At 43.8% G+C, this 18,631-nt stretch overlaps 1 protein-coding gene across 5 annotated transcripts; it reads left to right on the forward strand.

Moving 5' to 3' along the window:
* The first annotated feature begins 777 nt into the window (after positions 1–777).
* Positions 778–16,866, forward strand: fxr2 (FMR1 autosomal homolog 2). Of its 5 annotated transcripts, none has more exons than XM_018674239.2 (18): positions 778–1,498; positions 4,472–4,524; positions 5,522–5,615; positions 6,278–6,349; positions 7,507–7,524; positions 7,800–7,948; positions 8,204–8,297; positions 9,447–9,563; positions 9,734–9,904; positions 10,014–10,092; positions 10,317–10,426; positions 10,992–11,078; positions 13,014–13,233; positions 13,344–13,523; positions 14,069–14,263; positions 14,444–14,551; positions 14,807–14,895; positions 14,993–16,866. In XM_018674239.2, exons 1-18 carry the CDS (start codon positions 1,448–1,450, stop codon positions 15,101–15,103), a joined length of 1,998 nt encoding a protein of 665 aa, XP_018529755.1. In that variant the 5' UTR covers positions 778–1,447; the 3' UTR covers positions 15,104–16,866. The 5 variants fall into 5 exon arrangements, with proteins under 5 accessions (XP_018529755.1, XP_018529752.1, XP_018529753.1 ...); XM_018674236.2 differs by having other exon boundaries at positions 779–1,498; positions 10,317–10,474; XM_018674237.2 differs by having other exon boundaries at positions 779–1,498; positions 7,510–7,524; positions 10,317–10,474.
* Positions 16,867–18,631: the final 1,765 nt, after the last annotated feature.

Here is an 18,631-nt window from a genome sequence, read left to right on the forward strand (position 1 = left end):
ACTGACAGAACTACAGACGCTGTATCTTCACACACAGAGCGAGTGTCTCATGTTATTATCAAAGACTTTCCACAAGGGTGATTAGATATATAAAACAATTCATTTAGTCTGTCACACCGCCCTCTGTACATTTTGAATCTAGGGTTCCACAAGTGTGGGTATTCCCGTACTGTGTGCCTTTCCATCATGACCTCTGACCTCTCGTGGGCTTCTCACAGCTGTTTCCTTGCAACAGTCCTTGCCCATATCTGGTCTTCTTGGTGTTGCATTCCTGGGGTTTTGTAACCATGCCCTTACCTAACGCACACTTTTTTTACTTATTCTACCACAATAAGGTGAAACCACCCACAGTTTTGTGGATTCAGAATGGATGTGTCAATAAGCATAAAAGAAATCTGCAATCCAGTGTGTGTTTTTGAATATCGCTGTTTCCAACATGTGATGGAACTTTTGCTCGGTACATAATATGTATAGTAACTTCATGTAGTGCTGTTTACACAATGGCTGGTGATCCTCACTCATCAATGAGTGGGCAAAATTAGATGTGAGAGCCAGTCAATTTGAGTAACATTGTAATTGACACGGAATAAAGCCAATGGATTGTGTTAGGATGCGACTCTCTGTATTTTATTGGCTACGGTCATGGACCAACCCTTATTTGCTAAACCAATTAATGAAAGCTAGAATTGATTGCCGAGGTCTTCGACCAATCACAAGCCTGATTTTCCTAATGGGTGGTTCTCTGCCATTGAGGGGTGGGGTGTTCGAGGTCATTCAGTCCCTCTCTGATTCACTCTATCGGCGTGTGTTTGAGGGGACGGGTAGTTGGAGTAAGGAGTCGCCGGGCGGTAGTGCATCTCAAACGCTTTTTGGGACAGAAACGCCGCTGAAAATTGCACCACATACTGAAGAAAGGACCCCCGGTGACGACTTCTGTGAAATTATTCAACGCGACGACTGCGCCACACGCACAACCATCAAACGCAGCCAGGCTATCAAATGCTAGCCAGCTAGCATCCCTGAAAACTGAGGGGATCAAGGTGTTGATAGCTAGCCTCCCAGCTAATTATCCATCAGCTAGCATCCTCCTGCCGTAGCATCATTAGCTTGCTTTTCCTCCTCGCGCACGTCGAGACTTCACCACTGCTTGTGGCGGTGCCTTTCAGCTCGCGAGCACCAAATTCCACATTCAGACAAAAACAGACAACGGAGCTTCCTAACTGGCTACCGCTGGAGAGAGCGTCTGCGTTGCATTAGTTGACACCATCACACCCATCTCCCCAACCCCTTCACCTCTGCCCCTCTCCCTCCACCCGAAACACTGGAAATCCACAAGCGGCCGGATAGCGGCGAAGGGCCGGCGAAGCTGGGGGTGGTAACGTTACCGGACTCACAGGGAGTCGTAGCGGCTACAGACAAGCACAGCCGTGGGGATCTACCGACAAGTATGGACGGACTGGCCGTGGAAGTTCGCGGCTCGAACGGGGCCTTCTACAAGGTAACCTGGTTTACAGTCGCAGTTTTTAGTTGTCGCAGTTAAAAGTTTTGTTTTAAGAAAAGCTGTGAGGTTTCGTTCTTCTGAGGCCAGCCTTAGCTAACCGTCACTTGGCTAATGTTAGCTTAGGTTCAGTCCTGACAAACAGGGATGGTTTTGCGTTCCATTACGGTTGGCCATTGTGGGGTGGGTAGCTAGCTCCAGCTAGCAGTTGAGCTAAGTACACTTGTCATCACCAAATGTGGCCTATATTTGGTCATTTTTTGTTAATGTCATTATGTTTACACGCTGTACCACTAGAAACAGATTTTTGTAGTTTTTAAATTGCATATAGTATTACCCATATCACATTGCTTTGTCTTGAAATGTGGGATGCAAACATTTAAAACAGAAGCGAGCAGCTAATCAGACAGCTGCTGTGCAGTTCCTACGCACAAGTATGATGAGATGCTACATCAAAGCTCACATACTTCATATTTGTTTTGTAGCCCAACCCACGTCCCAGCTACATTACACATGTTTATTGCTCTAACGAGGAAGAACTAGAGGGTCGGTTTCTGTTTCAATTCTGTCTCATTTTTAAAGGAAAGTATACTTTCATACCCAGACACATGACTTGAAGTCTTTATTGCTGCTGTGACACAGCTTGTTTGCCTATTTAAAAACATGAGACTAAGATGGCAACTTGGTGGCTTTAAATTGAACTCTACGCATTAATTTTGTTAAAAGAGAGCTAAAATATCAATGTGTTTATTCAGTAAGTCAGCCATACAGGTTTGGGTCTTGGTGTACACTGTAGGTTCTGACATACTTTTGGATTTTGTGGGATTTTAGCCAAAACTCTTGTGGTGGTAATCCCAGTCTGAGATGTTAACCATGATGGTTGGGGATAGACAAATGAACCTATTCATTCTCTCCCTGATTTCTAGCCTTAAGTCTTTGTGGCATCACCTGTTTTCATTTCTCTCAGTTTAAGTACATTGTTTTCTCCTTGTGCTCCTCTTCTCCATTCTGTCTTCGAGCTTTCAGCTGGTCAGCCTGCCACATGGTGGTTTAGGGATGAGCCTATATTTACTCTCCTCGTGCTGCTTCACCTGTCGTTCTGTTTTACAGGGTGACAGTTCAGCTCTGGCATGAATTAACACTTTCCACTCATCTCTATTACGTCCATTATCTCACAGCTCTCATTTTGTGGACGAAATGGTCGCTTAACCGTGTTAGTGACATTTGAAATGTCATATTCGAGTAGATATGTTGTCCTTGATTGTTGAGAGTGGGGCAAAAGCTTAACTGCATTTTTCTTATTCTGATTGACACAATGGGTAAAAGGATTTTGCCTTTTCAATGCACCCCATCCACCTTGGTGTCACATTGAGTCAGTTATTTTTTTTCTTTTTAACTATGAATCAGGATCATATTTATGAACCTGTCAAGCCAATACAGCACCTGTCAGGGAAGTGGCGCTTTGTCCTGTTTAAGGCCTGCACTTTTTGCAGCAGCAAACACCTACCAGGCAAGCCAATAAAAGACTAAATCTGAGGACATCTTAGAAAGATCTCTTGTTTTACATCTTTATATTTTGTTATAAGTGGGTCAGTCAGATGAATACACCCAAACACACTGGCTTCTTAGTGGAAAAGATGCAACCATCTAATCTATTTTCATGAGAAAGGACAGTTGCAAACCTGACTCCACTGGTCCAAACGGTCTTGGTCACCACATGGACTTGCATGTGGCCGCTGGCCTGAGGATGAAGCGCTGTCATGATGAAGCTCCCTGTGACCCCTGTCTGCCCCCATCTTTTCACTAGTCATGCTAGAAAGAGGGCTTGCCTGCTCTTTGACCTGATAGTACTTGACCTGGTAATACTTGGTAGTACTTGGTGGAAGCAGTACTTAACAGGCACACACGGCTGTCTCCTAATGTGACCCCTGGAAATTGGAGGATGATGAGCGCTTTTTCAGTCAGACCTGTTGTAATTGCTGGCTTCTTTTCTAGAATTTAGCCAGCTCTAGTGCCACTGGGACACGGACAGTGTGAGCAGCAAACAGTAACCATTTGTGTAGATACTGTTAACAAGGACCTTGTTTGCACAGCAGGTAGTAGTGATTGATAATCAGAGTTGTCAGAGTGGACTGGTCAAAGAGTGTAAAAATCTCAGTGTGTTTTCTCACACGTTGCCCCTGATCCAGGGTAAAACCCTAGCCAGTTCTCCTAGTGCAAAGGCAGCTCCTCCTCAGCAGGTGAATCCACACCCCCACTCTAGACTCTCACACATGATTGCAATTGAAGATACTGCCTAACCTCTCTGTCCCATATAGGGTAGTGTCACACTGAGAGACATGCCACACCCACCACTTTCCCCCCCTGTCTTGTCATTGCTTCGCGCTGGGGGTGTTGGTCAAAGTTTATGACGTGCTGTGACAGATTTGTGGATGGTCATGATGGAACAAGTAACATGTTTAAATGGTCTATGTTGTAAGAGTTGTCTCTGGGATGTCGCATAATCTGTCCATATAAGATATGAGTGTCAGCCTTCCCTATACATGTGCCCTCATGAACATGCTTTGTTTAAGATCCTCCAACTTGCACACAAAAAGAAAGCTCTTGTATTTTTATTCTGTTTGTGTATGAATTAGTGTAAGCGTGTGTGTGAGTGTGAGCGCGTGTGTGTGTGAGACAGAGATTTCCAGGCTGTCTGTGCTGTCAGGAGGAGTCAGTGTTCCTCGTCACTTTATCCAGCACAGAATTCGCAGCCAGAGAATTGTGTCAGCGATGTGATGTCTTGGCTTCCAAAAAGCCCTAGATGCTCTTTTTCAGCAACAGTCACAGTATTGGTCTAGCGTGGCTTACAAGCCAGCTGTCTATGTTGTTTACATGCAAAATCAAACGCTCACCGCCCCACCCCTCATCGTTCTCTCGCTGTCTTTTGGGTTCATGGGAATAAAATTCTCTCTCTCTCTGCTTTTCTTTTAGGGTTACATCAAAGATGTCCACGAAGACTCACTCACAATTGTATTTGAAAATAAGTAAGTTTGCTCTCTTCTGTGTGTCTGCTTTACGATAAATAGTCTTTACATGGGGAAATGAGGCTTGAACTGTAGTAATTGAGCGTTAGGATGACTGCTCCAGGCGGGTGCTTTACCCAGACATTCAAAATTGTCCTCTTCAGCACCTGTGCTTGGCATGCAGCTGTCCATACACGTCTCTAACAGTTTTTTTACCTCTTGCTCTGACCCTTCCTGCCCCTGCCATCCTGATAGCATGCTGCCCTGTACTCCTAGCCCCACCACCCGTCCCTCTCGTCCCTCTTTATCTACTTGGCTCGGAGTGTAGATTAGGGTGCCCCTAAAAATAGTGACCCAAGGTATGCAGGGTGGGAGGAGTGGCAGTATGGTGGGCTGTGTCATTTTTGGGATGGTTTCTTACCCCCTCCTTCTCCATTTACTTTCTCTGAGCACATGGAGATGTTGGAGTAGCTGGTTCTATAAGATAGGGAATGAATGAAACACCTTTTTTGGTCTATGATGATAGTAATAAGGCTCTTAAATGAAAAAATGTTTTGAGACTATTTGATTCAGATTGAGTTTGAGAGGCTTTATCAGATTTCAGTACAGAATGAACATAGAAATCTGCCAGTTTTCATTTTATGTCTGGAGTAATGATATCAAGTTTCACCTTTTGAAAGTCATTTAGTGAACTTTATTGCACCCTGTTGAGCTATTTTCAAGTTCTTATTTGATGTAAAAGGACATCATACAATGAACATAGTCACTCAGTGTCCAGACACAGTTCCTTGAACTTCCTCATTAAACTTAATGAGCCATTTAAATTTTTATTTTCATTATGTCTGTTAATGTGCTGTACAGCAGTGAGTGGGTGATACGCTCATGCCCGCTGCAATCTCAGTATGACATGAGAGACTAAGTGCATGAATTTAGACCGCTGCTGTGACTGAATTCAGTTTTGATACCTGTGATTGTTGATAAGCTGACAAATGTTTGTGTTTTATCTCCTCCGCCATAGCTGGCAGCCAGAGAGACAGTTGCCCTTCAGCGACGTGCGGTTGCCTCCTCCAGCCGACTACCACAAGGAAATTGGTGAAGGAGAGGAGGTGGAGGTGAGACGTGCTACCTTGCATTTCTCTGACTCAGCCCGTACACCTGTGTTTTCACTAACCTCATGTCTCAAGGCCTTGGTGTCTTTGCAGTTTATCAGCCTAGTACTGACTTTTAACTGTTATTTCTAGGGCATCTGCGTGGCCTCAAAATCTAAATGAAACTATATACAGTTATTTGCATATTGTCTGGTGCTTTTGGGAAGCTGATTAAAACAGGATATTATTATATGCATAATGATGATGTAAAATGTTATTGTCTGGTGTGAAATTTGAATATATCGCTGAGATTGAATCTACACAGGCTGTACACTCAAGTTTTTGTTTGCGGTGTCTCGTATTGTTATTACAACGTCCAACAAGTTTACCTCACATAGTACACATTTTCTTCATAGCTTGCAGCACTAGATAGTTGTACACTATGTATCCTGTCTGTTTTACTAATCACTACACAGGGGATTCGTAGGATTCCATTCATGTTGCGGTCAAGGTGACACAAATGGCATAGGTCTGCCATTTGCTTGCAGAATATGCAGCCAAGGCCATGTTCACTGTTGTTGCTTCTTGCTTTCCACAGCTAACTCTTCGAAGCACCTGTAATGAGTCTAACAGCTGTAGTTTTTTGTCTCTGACTCAGCTGTCATTTACTGTGCGTCTCCTTACAGGTGTACTCCAGGGCCAACGAACAGGAGCCATGTGGCTGGTGGCTGGCGCGGGTCAGAATGATGAAGGGAGAGGTAAGTGATTGTTAAGACCCAAGGAACATTATCTTGAAATGATGTGAAAGTGAGTAAGAATTGAAACTTTGTTTACAGTTCATGGCTGATATCTTTTAAAGCAGAGGACTGACCAGGGAAAAAACAGAAGCTTCTTTATTGTGATTTCAAATCCTCTTTCTATTTCCGCATGTCTCCATTAATTCCAACACCACAGTCACAAAACAGAAAATTACAAAGAACAACACGATGCTGTTTTGTTGTCTTGTCATGCATAAAAATACATTTTAAGCCACACAATGTTTGTTTTTTAATCCTGTCTAATTTGCCTAATCTTCACAGTGCCTTGGATGCTGTGGAAACACCAAAGTGCTGAAGGAATTGTTAGTTCCTGAGTTTTAGTGCATGAGGCTTAAATTTCCTGGGGTTGTTTCATTGAAAAGGATTAATACTATTGAGAAGATGATACTGTGTCAGTGATAAAAATCCAGCTAGGCTAGCTTCCTGTGTGTGTCAGTATTTAATAATCAGTAATAGAGGCAAAGCAATTATCTTTCACTTTGCCTCAGCGTTCTGTTGTATTGCCAGTAACTGCTTATTGAGCCCTGAGTACTGCAGTATGCTGTATGTAGAGTGAATACAGACCTGTAGTAAGATAAGTACTGCTGGGTAATGAGCTCAAAGAGTCAGTATGTCCTGATGTGGTCTGACATTGTACCTTCAAATTACATTTCCCATACACCCTGTGCTGCTTCTTCACACAGACTTGTGTCAAAATGGATTTGCACCAGACTCTGTGTAACAGGCACACTTGGCTTATATTTTGAGGTGTTGGTCAAATTTTCAGATAATTTGAACCAGTACTGGCTCTTAGTCACCAGCACGAGCTGCAGGTTGAATAGTGGGTCAGTGGGATATGGAAAGGACAGCTTTGCAGTGCTACTGTGCCAAGGGAGTTGCTGCTGGTGTAGTGCTGTTATTTGGAGCAGTTTGATAAGAGCCTGCAGGAATGTCTAGCATTGACTGATGGCTTTAATACTGTCCTTTGAGCATGGAGTGTGCAGTGTTCATCTCATTGCCTCACTCTTTCATGGTGCCCTTTTTCTTTGTCTACAATTTTTCCATCTTTCTCTGTATCTCACTCTGGCACACCGTTTCATCTTATGTTTTCTCTGAAGCAGAAGAAACTGGGAAAGGTGTGTAGCTTTATTAAGTAAATGAATAAAACTATGCATTTTTGATGTGAGTTATAATTTCTTTCAGCCTGAGAGATGACATCAATTAATTTTTAACTTGACAGCTGTATGGCTTGAATACAGCACTTCTGCACTGTATATCTCTTAGCATGGTGTTTTGTTTTGTTTTTTTTTTACAATTCACATTGGATTATCTGAGCTGTCAGACTGTCTTGTGTCTGATATTTCTGGCTATAATATTAAAATCTCTTGTATCTCTTGTGCTTTTTCCCCAGTTCTACGTGATTGAATACGCAGCGTGCGACGCCACATACAACGAGATTGTCACATCAGAGCGCATCAGGCCCCTCAACCCCAACAGCCCCTCCTCCCGGAACTCCTTCCACAAAGTCCCCATCCCTGTCCCAGAAGACCTGAGGGACATGTGAGTGTCTTTACATTGTCACTTTACATATTGTAGAAAGTTATTCAATTGATACACATATTAAAACTTGCATAGAAATTTAGAATTTTGGTGCTCTTGTGTATATGAATGGAGGATGTTACATGTCTAAACCCATTTCTTTTAATAAGTTCTCACTTCACAAGTCGTCTCAGTGAGCAGTGTTGTTACAATGGCCCACTGCTGCCAAATGAATAACAAGGCCTACTCTCATGTGGATTGTTTTCTTATCAACAGCTGTGCAAATGACAACATTCACAAAGACTTCAGGAAAGCTATCGGAGCCAACTGCATCTTCTACAGTGCCCAAACACACGAACTCATTGTGCTGGTTAGTACTTTGAATACACACTCGAGCTGGGTCTCACCTCTTGAACAAGTTAATGGTCTTATTAGCCATGGATGAGGTGATAGTACAAATGAGCCATAGTCACTCCTGCATAGCACTTTATTAAGAACACCATACTCATAGTGGGTAGGGCCTCCCTTTGTTCTCAAAACAGCCTCAATTCTTTGTGCTTGGATTCCACAAGATGTTGGATACATTCCTTTGAGATGCTGGTTAATGTTTATGTGATTACGTCAGATAACTTTCTGCAGATTTGATTTTCGTGCTCTCAATTTCCTGTTCTACCACATATCAAAGGTGTTCTATTGGATTCAGGTGTAGTAATTTTGAGACTTTTACTTTGTGACATGGTGCATTATCATACTGGAAATAGCCATTACAAGGTGCACATGGTCAGGAGCACTACTCAGATAAGCAGTGACATTCAAACAATGACTGATTGTTATTAAAGGGCCCAAAATGTGCCAAGAAGACATTCCCAACACAATTACACCAGCACCACAGATTTGACACAAAGCAGTTTGGATCCATGGATTCATGATGCAGACACCAAATTCTGACCCTACCATCTGCGTGCCTCAGCACAAATCCAGATTCATCAGACCAGGCTACAACTGTTCAGAGATGCTCTTCTGCTCACCACATTTGTAAAGAGCATTTGTCTGAGTTACTGTAGCCTTTCTGTCAGTCTAGCCATTCTCCTCTGAACTCTCTCATCAAAAAGGATTTTCCATCCACAGAGCTGCTGCTTATTTTTTTGTTTTTCACACCATTTTGAGTAAACTCTACAGAATGTTGTGAGAGAAAATCACAGGAGATCAGCAATTTCTTAAATACTAAAACCGGCGAGTCTGGCACCAGAAATCATTTCACAGTCAAAGTCACTGAGAACACATTTTGTCCTCATTCTGATGTTTGCTGTGAACATTAACAGAGGCTCCTGACCTGTATCTGCATGATTTTATGTGTTGGTGCAACATGATTGGCTAATTGGATAATTACATGAAAAAGCAGGTGAACTGGTGTTCCTAATAAAGTGCTCTGTGATGACAAAATTATTAATCAACATTTTTAACAACTTAAAAGTAAAGTTTAAATTGTATCTTAATCCCTTTCTTATTATCTTCACAGTCAACAAATGAAACCACAGTAAAGCGTGCCACTCTTCTGAGTGACATGCATTTTCGCAGCATTCGCACTAAGCTCATGCTAATGTCCCGCAACGAAGAAGCCACCAAACATTTGGAGGTAAATGTGTGTAAATGCCCTTTTGATACACATACACTGATAAATACAATTATTATTTTTTTATTTTGACAGCCTTGTTAACATTGTCAGCGTTAATTTAGTGCCTAGCTGTCCATTTTGGCTTATTTTACACTTTTGCACTCAAGCCAAGTTTGTGTTTCCCTTCCCAGACAAGTAAGCAGTTAGCGTCAGCATACCAGGAGGAGGTTAGGGTCAGGGAGGACCTGATGGGCCTCGCCATTGGCTCCCACGGTGCCAACATCCAGCAGGCAAGGAAGGTGCCCGGGGTCACAGCTATCGAGCTGGAGGAGGAAAGCTGCACATTCAGGATCTACGGAGAGGTACGCTGCTTAATGAACTTATTATGTTCTGGGAACGTCTGTTTTTTCCCCAGTATTTGGAGAGATATACTGTGTTGTAATATGGCTGAATATTTGTGTGGTGTTACAGACCCCAGAGGCAGTGAAGCAGGCTAGAGAGTATCTTGAGTTCAAAGAAGACTACTTTCAGGTACCCAGGAACCTTGTAGGTGAGTGAGCAGCGTAACATTCCTCAGGGAGCTAATTATGTTGGTGACACCGTCCCACTTCATTACCATAACATATTCCTTATTACCACACAGTTATTTTATATATATATATATATATATATATGTATATATATACACACACACACCACACACACACACACACATACACACACTGTTATTATTATGACATTCTTTTACCGTTCCTTTTCTTCTTTCTCCGACAGGCAAAGTCATCGGCAAGAATGGCAAAGTCATCCAGGAGATTGTGGACAAGTCGGGTGTGGTCCGTGTCAGGATTGAAGGAGACAACGACAAAAAGCTTCCCCGGGAGGAGGTAGGCAGGCAGGGGGCTGGCAGGGACGACACTGCCAGCAGCAAAGAGGTGAATGGACCGTTCGGCTGGGCTCCCAGTCCCCTACAATTGCCCCAGTCCCCCTCTCCCTCAACCCACCCCCACCCTCTGTGCTCCCCCCAAAAGCAAAGCTACTTAACTGCAGCAGGGTGTAGACGTCTCATGTGCTGTCTGCTTTGACACTCTTCCATTCTGCTGCCTTGTCTCTTGTTTTGTCACTAGTACTTATGTTTTCATTGCTTTCAGTACACACAGCCCACTGCACAGCGTATGTCAGTTATGTTAGGCGTGTGTGGGCACTTAGCTGTGCGTTGTCTCTGATGGTTTGATACAGTATGTTTCTGTTGAGTGTGCTACATGTGATTTTTGAGCATACTAATCATTCAAAAAATGGTCTGTAATTCACCACTTAAAATGTTCTCCTTGAGCAAGGTAGAAACTTCTTTCCATGTCAGTGAGGTCTCCCAGTGTTTAAAGTGATGATCATCCATTAACCTAAAAAGCACATCACTCAATTCTTCATCTTCCCCTCTTTGTGTTTTATCAGGGCATGGTTCCCTTTGTGTTTGTGGGAACTAAAGAGAACATCAGCAATGCTCAGGCTCTGCTGGAATACCATGTGTCCTATCTCCAGGTAAGTTGATTCTCCATGTTCACCAGCAGATGGCAGCACTCACTTTTTCTCTGTTACTGTCACTCAGAAAACTTAGATAAAATAGAACTGCATGTTGACAGTATTTCTGTCTTCTGTATATTGCAGCCATTTGTTACTTTGAATTTGAACCCATATATAAATATTCTGCTCATCTGGGCATGTGGTGGAGGAAATATGTTTCTTAGAAGCACAGTTCCTTTATGTGACATGTGGGATAGGGACAGGGAGCTGTTGGGAATTATGGGTGTATGTGCAGGGTCATTTCACACTGATCACCTGTCTCCCTCCTACCCAGCACCACATGAGGAAAGCTGCTGAGAGCACCTCATTTTGCCCTTACCTCATGTTCTTTTATAAATAGCCCCTCTCTCTGGGATGGGGTGAAGGGTACGCTGGAGTTTAGATTACCAGCTATCTGGACCCCGAGCTTCCAAAAATAACATCAGACCCCCCGCCCTGCCTCACTTCCTTCACACCTCCCATGAGGTTCAGCTGTCGTTGGTGGAGGCAGCTGTCACGCTGTGAAGTGAGACCCCCTCCTCCAAATCACCCACCACTGAAACGCCATAAAAACTGCTGTCAGTGCACTGCTGCCAAAAGACACAAATGCCCACCCCCCTCGTCTATAAAGATGGCTCACGTGGCTCAGCTGAAAAATGAGAAATTGTAGCTGTAGCTTTTTGTTGAAAGACGTCTTTTAAATATCATCAAAGTTAAACTGATAACCTTGGCTTTATCCTGGCTGTTGGTCAGGACCTTGGTTGTCAGCATGGGTGGTGTGGTGGTGCAGGGGATCCCAAGCAAAGTGATATTGCCCCAGTTGGAGAATTCAGACATTTAATCTATTTGATCCTTAATGGTCTCTCATCATTATTATTTTCCCTGATCAACAACAGCTGTACCCATTACTAGGGTACTTGAGACAAATCTTAACCAAACAGGCTAATATGTCCCATCTATTTTAGCATTTGTGACTCAGATCGACTAACAACATTTGAGCCAGTAAACAGCTTTAGCTATTCTTAAACCGCACTATGTGATACTCATTTTGTCTCTGTCCAAAAAGATTAAAAAGTGAGGAGACAGTTTCACTTGACACAGTGTGATTTCACATCTGCCTTGTCACTCAGGGCAAATCTAGAAAATGTATGACAACTCTACCTTTTCCTCGTGTTAAATTTGGCAATGGTCTGGAGAAGTAGGAATCCAAAAGATAGCAGTTGAGTAATGGTTGTGCTGACAGATGTGGCTGCTTATCCTAACCTTAGCCTTTATAAACTATGGGTGGTTGGCCATTGGGGTTTTTTTGAGGGCCACGATTCATCAGGTAGAACGACTGGCATTACTGCCACTTAGTGGTAGAGTGATCAAAAACAAGCCCAAAACCGCACCAGGCCCACAGCAGTCTACCATGATCACAGTCCATCAAATTGAAAAAAACAGACATAAAATCTGAAGGGTTAGCGTTTGCAGATTTTAAAATAATGTTTTTAATCATTACAGAATTTAAAATGTTAAGTCAGGACAATCCTTTATTTAGTCCCTACACCTCTTATTTAAATGGTAACATGCATGCTTTGTTTGTAGTTCAACCTGCTAATGCCTGTTGGTCAGATGATCTGTTTACAGTGGTAGCACTTACACTTTTGGCACATCGCATTATTTTGTCAAACTAGAAGGGGCTCAGGGGCCCACTTTGTCGTGCTAGATGCTCAGGGATCTTATGTTTCAGCAAAGGCCACAGAAGCTACAATGAATTTTCCACATGGTAATAACAGCAACAACAGGGTATTGCTGCCATTCATGACTCACTTTGACAGCAGGTTCTGTAGGTACTTTTTCTTTTTCGATGCATTTTATTTCAGACTATGACATGTACACTGTCTATACTGTTTCCCTCTCCCTGCTTTGTAGGAGGTGGAGCAGCTGCGTCTAGAGCGTCTCCAGATTGACGAACAGCTCCGTCAGATCGGGGTGGGCTATCGTGCACCTCCCAGTCGAACTGGGGGCCCAGGTGTTGACCGGGAGAAAGGCTACCTGACAGATGAGAGCAGCAACTCACTCCACACCTCTCGCACCTATGGAGGCCGCGGCAGAGGACGCAGGGCCTCCAACAGCCAGTACTCTGGATATGGTGAGATCTGTTACATTGGTGTTTTTTGAAAGTAATAGAGAGTAAAAAGTCATTTACATGTATTTGTAATTGCTTTTTTTTGCTACATTACGTGTGTCTGTGTGTCTCAGGCACAAACTCTGAACTGTCCAACGCCTCTGAGTCGGAGGATGTCATTGAGCGAGACCAGCGGCCCCGTGGCTTAGGCGGAGAGGAGAGAGGCTCCCGACGGGGCGGCAGGGGCAGAGGCTCCAACTCAGGACGAGGCCGTGGAGGGCCAGGGTCCAAGCCTTCCAACTCAATCAGCTCAGGTAATTTAGGTTCCTGGTCATATGTTGTGTGTCAGTGTTTCATCGTCTTAGTTAGTAGTCATTGCAGCAGTGTAATGGCATGGCGCGGGTATGGGCTTAGAATATTTTAAGTCAGTTAAAGCAGCATTTTCACATCCCATTTTATTTATTCTTACTAGTTTTACAGTAAGTTAATGATACTTTGAGTATGGTGCAGCTTAACAGGTGTCCAAGTGTTTTCATGAAACAGCTGGCAGGTGCCTTTTGTATCTGAGGCTGACAGGTGTGCTCCTCTTACACGTTGAAGTGAGGAGAGGTCACCTGAGAGCCAGCAGGAGATAAGTTGGAGATTGTGCAGCAGTGAATGTAAGCATGTAGTACTGAAAAATCAGCCTATATAAATCAGCCTTTAAGCCACCATGCAGTAGAACTGTCTTTACAATCAGTTATAGAAGGATATTGGATTTTTAAGACGACGATCTGTGTTAACACTACAACATATAAATAAAAATGAGAGAGGATTAAGGAGGTGTGGTTGCAATGCTAATTTTCTGTGGCATCTTCAGTGCTGAGGGACCCCGACAGTAACCCATACTCCCTGCTGGAGGGTGAGGGAGAGCTTGCCGACGCAGACATCAGTGAGGGCATGGGAGGAGACCGCCGCAGACGTTCCCGCCGCCGCCGCAACGACCAGGAACCCAGCGTAATGGACGCAGCTGCAGAGTCGGACAGCCAGGCCGGCCCCAGCGAGAACGGACTGGGTGAGCACTTCTGTGCCGCTCTCTCATCTGTTGTGTTATCGTTTGCAAAGATTTGTTGCGGGGGACTCTTAAAAGGGACGCCCACTGTAAATCTCTGAAATGCTTGTTGATGAAAGTAGAAATTCTGAGCTGTGACATTATCAGAGAAAGTAACTCATACTTTTCTCATTTGGCTTTTAGATGAAGAGGCCCGACCTCAGCGCCGCAACCGAAGCCGCCGCCGCCGTAACCGTGGCAACCGCCCAGAGGGAGGTTCAGCCAGCCGTGACAGACAGCCAGGTGAAAGTGGTGAGTCACAGTGTTTTACTTCACATTTTCCCTCTCAGAATGAACAGTATGTTCTGCTTTGATTATTTCCATTTAAACTGATACTTTGCAGGCAGCTTGATTGTCTTTGGTATTTATTGTATAATGATGCTGCTACGGTGGTGCTGGTAGTCTTCCTTTAAGCAATACCAGGGCATTTTGAGTATGTATCTACAGTACAATGTACAATGGTAGGCCCCAGCAATTGTACTAGCTAACAGTTTTCAATGTTTCCAGTGACTGTTGCTGACTACATATCCCGTGCTGACTCCCAAAGCAGACAGAACTTGCCCCAGAAGGAAAACCACGCTGGCTCTGAGCCCAAGGTACAGAGGCACACACTTTGACCTCGCCCCGTAGTCTAATCAACATAAATCAGATTATTGGATCATTCTCACCTCGTCCCACCTTTTGTACCCCCAGGAAAACGGGACCAGCGCCAAAAAGGATGAGCGAACACCCTCCAAACGTTCCCCCAGCAAAGGCATGACCTCGCCCAGCGAGACTCTGACCTTGGTCAACGGGGTCTCGTAAAGAGGCGGCCCTGCCCCCTGGCGAACCCAAGTCTAGAGCAAGACTCCATGGCAAACTCTGTCCCTGCTTGCATTAACTTAAACCTTAAACAGATGAGTGAAAAGTACCTGACAAAATACCTGAATTCATACTATGAGAGTGAAAAAGTACAAAAAAACGACAAACGCATCTACTTAAAAACACACGTTAACGGTGTATGCTATCCTATCTATCAGTACGTAGTGCTTATTTAAAAAAACAACTAGCTTGCCAAAAAAGAGCTGGTGGATATGACTTGATTTTTAAAAATACTGAAACACGAGAAACAGGACGAGACTTTTTTTGTTTGTTTTTGAAACGGTTGTCTTTATTTGTGTCCTTTTTTTTGTTTTGTTAAGTTGATTTTGTTCATTGTTTATCACTGGTTTGGACTTGGCGGTCGCTCTCTCAACCAAAACAGACGCGTCTCTTAACAGTGTTAAAGTTACAGACAAGAGAGATGTAAGCTGTAGGGAGTGGCGTACGAGCAGACAGTCCAATAGCTTATGTGACGCGATGTTCGCACACTGAACCTGGGACTGGAGACAGACAGATTGGAATATTGATAGACATTGTGCCTTGAATTTGAAAAAAAAGAAAAATAATAAAAAAAAAACTTGAGTTTTTCCATTAAGTTTGCTTTTGTTGCCCGAGAGGAAGAAAAGAGGGAGAGGTGTTCTTCCAGGTTTTGTTTTTCTTTTTTTCTTTTTGGTTCCAAGGAGAGAACAAACCTGTGAGGGAGTGATGAGTAAAACAAGGGAAAAAGAGAGAGAGGGAGTGGCTGGCCAACGCGAGAGAGGAAAAAAAAAAAAAAGAAGTCTGGTGCCAAACACGAAATTCAAGGCGCTTGTCCTCATTCCGAGTAGAATGGACAGCGTTGGGGGTCAGTGCGTGCGTGTATGTGCGTGCGCGCGTATGTGTGTGTTTGTGTGTGCAGAGTTGAGATTTGGCAACCACAAAACTAAACTTGGGGAGGGGGTGAGGTAACAAACGGTAACGTAGCCCTGGGCGGGTCGCATTGGTGAGGCATCTCTGTTTATCAGCAGGCCTGAGGGGGGTGTCAGGTGATGTGTCACTTCCTCCTCTCACCTGTTATAGGTCTTTTGAGGGTCCAGGGGGGCACCCGTACAGCCTAGTAAACAGGACAGGCTGAGACCAGACGAGACGGCAGACTTGAACTATAGATTTAGACTCAAAGAGAACTATACCGTGCCTCTTTTCTCTGTGTCGGAGGGGGCGGCGGTGCTAGCTTCCAGCCACACTAGTGTCTTGATAAACCACTGCAGCGCACAGCTCCGGATGCACACGAGGGCGACCACCTTTTCTGGGACGGGTGCTGCTAAGTGGGGTGGGAGGGCGGGAGGGGGGGAGGCGGGGTGGGGCCTGGAAAACTGCGGACTGTGGGATTTGGGACAGCTTCAAATGACATGAGAGCCACATGACACACAGGGCCCACACTTACAGGTACACACACACACGAGGCGTACACACCAGGTGCGTGCAAAGCTGAAGTGGTCGCCCACGTGGCACAAAGTAAGAGGACTGAAAAGGCAAACTTCAAACGAGCGAGGTGTCTGTCTCGTACCTGGCAGTTTGGGTTGGCAAATGGAGTAAGAGAGGGACTTGAAACCTCAGTGGCTCTCTGCTCATGTTGTTACTGTTGTCTTGGTTACCGCTCTCAAGTTTTTTTTGTTGCTATTTCCACATCTTAGAAAATATGAAATAAAAAATTGAAGTGAAATCAACTTCTTCTCTGGAGACGAACTTTGATTTCTCTGTCTTGTGAGTTTGCAGTCTATTTTTCTAACTTGCATGGCATTTAGTTAACGAGTAGTAGGTGGTGCCTGTCCTGTGCATGAGGAAAGGGTGTTATTAATCTGACTTACAAAGCCATTGTTTCATTCACTAGAATTGCTGCTAATGTACACATTGAATGTCCAACTAACGTAGGAACTCTACCTTGAAGGGAGACAAACTTTAAAAAAAGAAGAAAAAAAAGAAAAAAAACAAAACACCCCCCCTCCCCAACGCTCATCTGCCCAGAACGTCCCAGTTTCTAATCGGTGGATATGAGTCAGGAAGGGACCCCATTCTCATGAAGTATTAAATTACAAGGGCAACATTGTGCATGACAAGCAAGCGTCCACATGACCAAAGGTTTTGAGAGACAGATGAAATGGGGGAGTGTGGTTGAATCGAGATGACCCAGATGCTGCTGTTATACATTTCTGCTCACCTGTATGTTGTGTTTTTAGAGAATGAACGAGCACTTGAGTATTTGTACCTTGGTTCAGTTGCATGTGCGCGAGTGGAGGACGAAGCCCTACTGGTATGTTTGCGTTTACCTTTATACCTCATTGTGTGAGTACTGTATTCCCTTACGTATCTGTATCCCTCACGTCCTGTTGGAAGACTGCTGGCCGCTGTGTGTGTGCGCACGTGCGAGTGTGTGAATGTGTGTGTGTGAGTGTGCGTCCGTGGATGCTGGTTGTACAGTTGACTCCTCACTCTGTCAGATTTTGTCTCTGGTTTTCTCACTCATGTTCTGATGGCAATAAAGGACTTTTCATTGTTTGGTATACATTTTTTCAAAACAGTTTGTTCTTTTTACCACAAGCCCAAACTCTTAACACAGCAGCCTGAGATGTCAAGTGATGTCAACTGAAACCTAATTTAAGGATTGAATATATATCACTGCAGTAATTTCACTTATTCATAATGACTTCTTGCAATGTAATAAAAACAAATGGGAGTTAACTGTCACTACAGTGATAAATTTGTCTCAAGCTATTTTAAGTAATCCTAATTTTGTATAAAGGCATCAGTGATGTCCAGCTATTATTGTCATTTTTTAGCATTTAGAAGAGCTTTAGCTCATCCACATTACCCTTGTTTAACAACAGTAGATGTGAATAGGCCTTTGCCAAATGATGCTTTTTCATCTTCTTTCATCATTTTTTCAAAGGACACCTCCCTTGTCACTGTCTGATGCAATTCTACTTTTGATATGAATCTCAGGAACTTTCCACAGCAGAGTGATTCAGCAGTGTATTTACAGGATCCTGGCTGCTGTTTTGGTGTTTGTGGAGCCCCTGGAGAGGGTGCATCATTTCCTCTTTAGTGAAGGTGTCAGCCTGTAAGAGGTGGAACTTGGACTCCCCATTGGACATAATGTTTCATTCATTTATGAGATGTATTTTTAAACACTGATCAACAAAAAACTGATCAAGATTAAGCACAGATATAAAACACCAGGAGAAGGATACTAGAGGCCTGTGATGCAAACTGAAAGGTTCTGTGTTTCTTTGCCATCATATTCAACATTGACAGTTGGCAAGGATGGCAACAGAGAGAGATCATCCTCGCTATGACGCATGGTGATGGCTCCATCATGCTCAGGGGGTATGCCACTCTACAAGCAAGCCCTGGAAGGCCTGCAAAGGTTGGGGGTACAAGACATGAACATAGCTAAATACTGGTAGGTGTTAATGTTCTCGAATCTTCTCAGAT

This window comes from Lates calcarifer, linkage group LG14 (genome assembly GCF_001640805.2).
Source record: "Lates calcarifer isolate ASB-BC8 linkage group LG14, TLL_Latcal_v3, whole genome shotgun sequence".
Taxonomy (NCBI): domain Eukaryota; kingdom Metazoa; phylum Chordata; class Actinopteri; family Centropomidae; genus Lates; species Lates calcarifer.

Bases quoted from the DNA above. Each gene is read 5' to 3' on its own strand.
- fxr2 (XM_018674236.2), top strand. From the start codon at position 1,448: ATGGACGGACTGGCCGTGGAAGTTCGCGGCTCGAACGGGGCCTTCTAC. The intron at 4,525-5,521 runs GTAAGTTTGCTC...CCTCCGCCATAG, and splicing joins ACAATTGTATTTGAAAATAA to CTGGCAGCCAGAGAGACAGT. The intron at 10,093-10,316 runs GTGAGTGAGCAG...TTTCTCCGACAG, and splicing joins GGTACCCAGGAACCTTGTAG to GCAAAGTCATCGGCAAGAAT.